This window comes from Numenius arquata, chromosome 3, assembly GCF_964106895.1.
Source record: "Numenius arquata chromosome 3, bNumArq3.hap1.1, whole genome shotgun sequence".
Taxonomy (NCBI): domain Eukaryota; kingdom Metazoa; phylum Chordata; class Aves; order Charadriiformes; family Scolopacidae; genus Numenius; species Numenius arquata.
The window spans coordinates 25,220,938-25,225,932 of record NC_133578.1 but is presented as its reverse complement, the minus strand read 5'-3'; the positions used below and the strand labels follow the sequence as shown (position 1 = coordinate 25,225,932).

General features: G+C 58.7%; 1 protein-coding gene across 1 annotated transcript; it reads right to left on the bottom strand.

Annotated features, from left to right (window-relative positions):
- Positions 1 to 481: 481 nt before the first annotated feature.
- Positions 482 to 1,317, bottom strand: HOXD1 (homeobox D1). The gene is made up of 2 exons (XM_074145767.1): positions 882 to 1,317; positions 482 to 750 (listed from the first exon to the last, which is right to left on the bottom strand). The coding sequence occupies exons 1-2, from the start codon at positions 1,315 to 1,317 to the stop codon at positions 482 to 484; spliced, it is 705 nt and encodes a 234-aa protein (XP_074001868.1).
- Between the last annotated feature and the right edge of the window lie 3,678 nt (positions 1,318 to 4,995).

Below are 4,995 nucleotides of genomic sequence, written 5' to 3'. Positions count from 1 at the left end.
GTCCCTGCCCCTTCCCGTGAGAGGAAGTTTTCCTTGCTTTCCTCTGCTCTGTCTTCTCGAGGTTTCTCCCCCTCTTCTGCATGCATTCTGCCAGAGCCTGCGGATCTCTCTTTTTAAATGCAAAACGAAGCGGTCGGGAGCTTGGGGCACACACACCCCCCCATGCACCCGCGGACCGCGGGGAGCTGGCGGAGCTGCTCTCTGCTCTTCCCGGGGGGAGCGGCAGTCCCCGTTAGCTCCCAGCTGCTCCAGACCGCCGATTCGGCCCGCCCAGAAATAGGGCACCAGCAGCGACGTTTCGGGCTGGCAGCTTTCCCTGAATCCTCATAAATAAAGCTGTAAATAAGTTGCAATCGAAAAAACAGCGGAGCCGCATCGCCGCCGTCCCGCGTAAAAGGGCACCTCGGGTGCCCCGCCGGTCGCAGCTTCCAGCCCGGCCCCGACGTCCCCGGCAGATCCCTCCGTGGGGGGCGGAGGGGCTTCACGGAGGGCCGCCCGGGGCACCCGTGGGCGCGGCGGGGGCGGCCAGCGCCTCCCGCTCCCGCTTCTTCTGCTTCATGCGGCGGTTCTGGAACCAGACCTTCACCTGGGCGTCGCGGAGGCGCAGCGAGCGGGCCACCTCGAGGCGGCGGGACCGCGACAGGTACCGGCTGAAGTGAAACTCCTTCTCCAGCTCCGTGAGCTGCCGGGTGCTGAAGCTGGTGCGTGCGGGGCAGGCGGGAGGTTCCCCCCCGCACGGCGCCGCGCCGCCTGCAACGCCGAAAAACACCGCGCTTCAGCGGGGAGAGGGGAAGGGAGCGGGGCGGGGGTCGGGGCAGGAGGGGGGCAGAGGGGAGCCGGGATGGGAGCAGCCCCCGCCCGCTCCCCGCCGACCCACTCACTTCTCCCGGGTGGGCTCCGCTTCGCTCGCATCCACTCGAAGGTGCGGGGTGCTGCCGGGGCCGCCGCGGGGGCCGGGGAGCCAGGCGCGGGGGCGGCCCCGGGGCAGGGCGAGAGGCGCCGCAGCCCCCCGCCGCCCGCGCCGGGGCAGGGGCGGCCGGGCTCCAGCGGCGGGGGGCGGCCGCTCCCGGGGAAGACGGACATGGCGAAGCCCGGCGGCCCGGCTCCGCGGGTCGGCCGGTAGCCGGGGCCCGGCGCCGCCGGGGGGGCAGCCGCGTACCCCGCCGCCTCCGCGCAGGCAGGCGGCGGGGGGGCAGCCGCGCTGGCCGCGGTGCCCAGAGCCAGGAAGGCGCCGTCCCCCCGCCGCGGGTAGGCGGCCTGCGGGGCCCCGCGGCACAGCCCGGGCGGGAAGGCGAGGGGAAAGTACCCCAGGTCCATGGCCTGCGGGGCAGCGCCACTCCCCGCGCCCCGCCGGGGCAATATTGCCCTAATATAAGGCCGGGAGCAGAGCGTCACGTTCCGCCCCGCGGCCAATGGGAGCCGGCGGGGGGAGCTCGCACCGGGGGTCCCGGGAGCCGCCGGGTGCCCTGCCCACGCCTGGCTGCCCAGGGCTGGCTTGGGGCTGCGGGTAGGCAGTCCCCCCGAGCCCACCCGGGACTCCCCCGGGGACAGGCCCGGTCTCTCTGGGCTCGTCGGAGCCGCCGCGCACTTCTGAGCCGCTCGCCGGGAGTTCGGACGGTGGGTAAGCCGGCTCTTTCCCTCTTCCCGAGCTCCCGTCTCGGAGCAGCTCTGCCCCCTCCCCTTGCCCGCTGTTGGCCAGGCCCCCGGAGGCTCCCACGGGAGCCCACGCAGCCCGGGGGAGCAGCCGGGGCGCGGCGGGCTGCGCAGGCACCCCTAGGCTGTCCGCACCAGGACTTGGCGGGGGTTGGGGCGGGTTGCTGCACCTCACGGCACTTAATGGCCTCGCTCCATCAGATAAGTGCTCTGCAGCCTCTCAAAAGTGAATCCTCGGGCTCACCCCGTTAATGGGCTTTCATTTTTCCCTTGGCGATTCGGCATTGTTTGCTGAGCGTTTGCAGCTGGCAGAGAATGCAGCAAGTTGCACTGCCCAGCCAAACCCTCCACCTCTCTTGGTTTTCAGCCCACCAGAATGGCAGGGAACAGGAGCAAGCATTGAGGATGTGAAGCCTGGACTGCGAAAAAGATCGCCTTTCCCTAAACGTCTACAAGTGACACTTGACCATCCAGTCTGAGCTACAGGTATGCTTGATACAGATAATGATGGGTTTCATCCAGCTCGTCAGCTGATAGCCATGTGTCAATGCAGTTCAGAAAAGCAAAAGGGTACACTGGGCAGAGTGTGCTTGGGCTTTGGTGACTTGGGACTGGACAGACAAGGAACACGAAGAAGGGCTACACCGTGCTGCTTCGAATTAGACATGTAACCTTCCAAGTCTTGGTCAAAGTGCTGCTCACTGTGGTCACGAAGAGGCCACAAATTTTGCAAGGACCAGACATGGTGCCAACCACCCAAGGGCAACCAGGATCTCCAGACACGGAAAAATTCCACTGAGTCTTTTGTGGATTTCAGAGGGCTGGGCTGGTGGCAGGGAAGGGACACTGTGGGGAGACACAATCAAAGCATATCACTGATTCAGCCTCAACTCTTTCCCATGAAGACTTGTGCTCTGCAGCTCAGTCCCAGCTGCCCCACCATTACACCCAGCTGATGGTTCAGAGAAGGCCTGGTTTTCTTTCCTGCAGAGGCCCTGAGAGGACACATCCCTGAGACAGGCAGACACAAGCCTGCAAGGACATGGGAGCACATCCCTGCATATCTACCAGGGACGCAACTGTCAATCAGTCCCGCTTTCTCCCCAGCTCATCCAGCCAATCTGCTATAAAGCAACTATTACAGAGCGAAGGCTGGCTGTACAGATTACTGCTTTAACGTGCTTGGGACTCGGAATCTACAGACAGAGCAGTTGCTGTAAGCCCAGAGACCCGAAGTTTGCTGGTCTCCAGACACAGACTTGTTCACTGTTCCAGGCTGTGCTACCCTGATAATGGGGTACCGCCTACATTTCCATTGGCAGAGGATGCAGGTATAAATTTGAAGAACAATTTAAATTAAATATGCCTTGTCAGGAAACCTACATTTTGAGGGAGGGGTTAAATTCTGGATGATACAAACTTGCTCAGCACACCCATGGCAATCAGAGCAGTTTGGAAAACATCATCTTCTGACAAAAGAGAAGCCTGGGAACACCAGGCTTTCTCTTTAGCAAAGAAAGGCTGTCCATGCAGGAGAGCATCTGTGATCTTCAGTCTCCCCTGCTGTAAAAACTCCTGCCCACAGCAAAGCAGACAGCACTGGCTCCGGAGGAGAGCAGCTGCTTTACTTGAGTCTTCTGTTTGCAGAACGCAACTGGTTTAATGACACCTAAAGCTGTGTTTTAAACACTAGAAGAGCTGTCCATGTTCACGCCAACATATGATCTTTCCATTCACCCAGCTGGATTCTGTTACTGAGTTTCTCGTCTGTTACCCGTTTGTTTTTGCAGGACTGTTCAAGGATGAGGAAAGCAGAAATGAGTGGCTAAACAAATTAGCCTCTCTTGGTGCTGCTCTGGCTTTTGAGGGGGGATTCAATTTTCTACACTCCTGAATTTCACAGTGTTCAAACTTAAATAGCTAAGTCCCAGTGATAGGAAGTTGAGCGACTGCAGCTGTTTTTTTGCAAGAGGTCTAATGGGAAAGAGTCCCTGCAAGTCAAAGGAGGAAGAGGAAAAGCAGATTAAAAAGAAGAGTGGGAGGAAAATGATGCTGTCAAAGGCAATTTGAGAATGTCTGGGAGGTTTAGGGACATCTGTGCAAGCAGTGCAGTGATGGCACAAGCCAGGAGACCTGCTGGGGCAGGAACCTCTGTGAGAACAACGGACCAAACCAACCCCTGTGCCACCACGCTTCTGGAAATATGTGGGCCACTGCAAAGCCCAAGACAGCCACTGTGGAATTAAGATGTGATGTAGGAACAAGCCCAGCCAAAGAGCTCTGGGCCCTGTTGGGTGCAGACACCAGCAGTGTCCTGGGGAGACAGCTTGAGCAGCACATGTGTTGAAGGCAATGGCAGCCCTGAGCCACAGGGACTACTTTGAGGTTGGGGCATATTGCCTTTCCTCTCTGGAGCAAGCCTCCACCCTCTATGTTTGTCACAATAACTAACATACAGGAGATTCAACAGATCCCTCCTGAGCCCTCAGGAAAATGATGTGGAAGGTCTGGTTCAAGAGTGACATTTTCCTTGCCCCTCTGCTGCCATGACACTGCCAGCCAGGGAGAGCTGATGCTCAGCGGTACATGGGGATGTAGGTCTCCACATTGTGGAGATAGCCAGGGTGTGGGTGGGCATCCAGAAGAGAGGTGAGCAAACACCGGGGATTTCAGCAGTGGCCCTATTAACACAGGCAAACCATCAAAGGCCCCTGGGAGGAAGGCTATCAGAGAAGTAGGAGGAGAAGCTCTGGGGAGTTTGTTTGCTAAAGTGTGAATAAAACCAGGGATGAACAGAGACCCCAGGGCAAAGGAGGGGAATCATCCTGCCACTCCGGGGGAGCCAGGCTCAGCTCCAGCACAAGCACAGCCTTTCCAGGCAGGCAGGGCACTTCATGCTCTTCCTGAGGAAGATGTGTTTCCATCTGCCATCGATATTTCCCTTCCACAAGCTCCCCTTTCGTGGCTAACCCCTGGGGCAGTTTCACCAGGCCTAGAACAGGGAGCTCTGTTCTGCCAGTATGTGGGATTAACTACAAAGATTCTCTGCATGAACACAGAGAAGAGGAAGGTCTCTCCCTCCTTCTTTAAGGATTTCCCCAGAAGAGTGATTCCCATGGGCTCCTATGCCATGTAATGCCCTGTTTCCTATCCTGTGGCTGTAAATTTGGTAGGAAGGAAAAATTACATGTATTGATAACCCAGAGGTATCAAAGCAAACTGCACTGCTGTGTGCAAAACAGATGTCAAGAGGATTTGCAGCCAAGGTTTCTGCCATGACTAACCCTTCTTGCTCCCAAAGATCCTAAAAGGTGGCCCAGGTTCCTTGGAGGAAAGATTGAG

Coding starts and splice junctions, on each gene's coding strand:
- HOXD1 (XM_074145767.1), bottom strand. CDS start 1,317: ATGGACCTGGGGTACTTTCCCCTCGCCTTCCCGCCCGGGCTGTGCCGC. Junction 751..881: donor GCGGAGCCCACCCGGGAGAA/GTGAGTGGGTCG, acceptor TCGGCGTTGCAG/GCGGCGCGGCGCCGTGCGGG.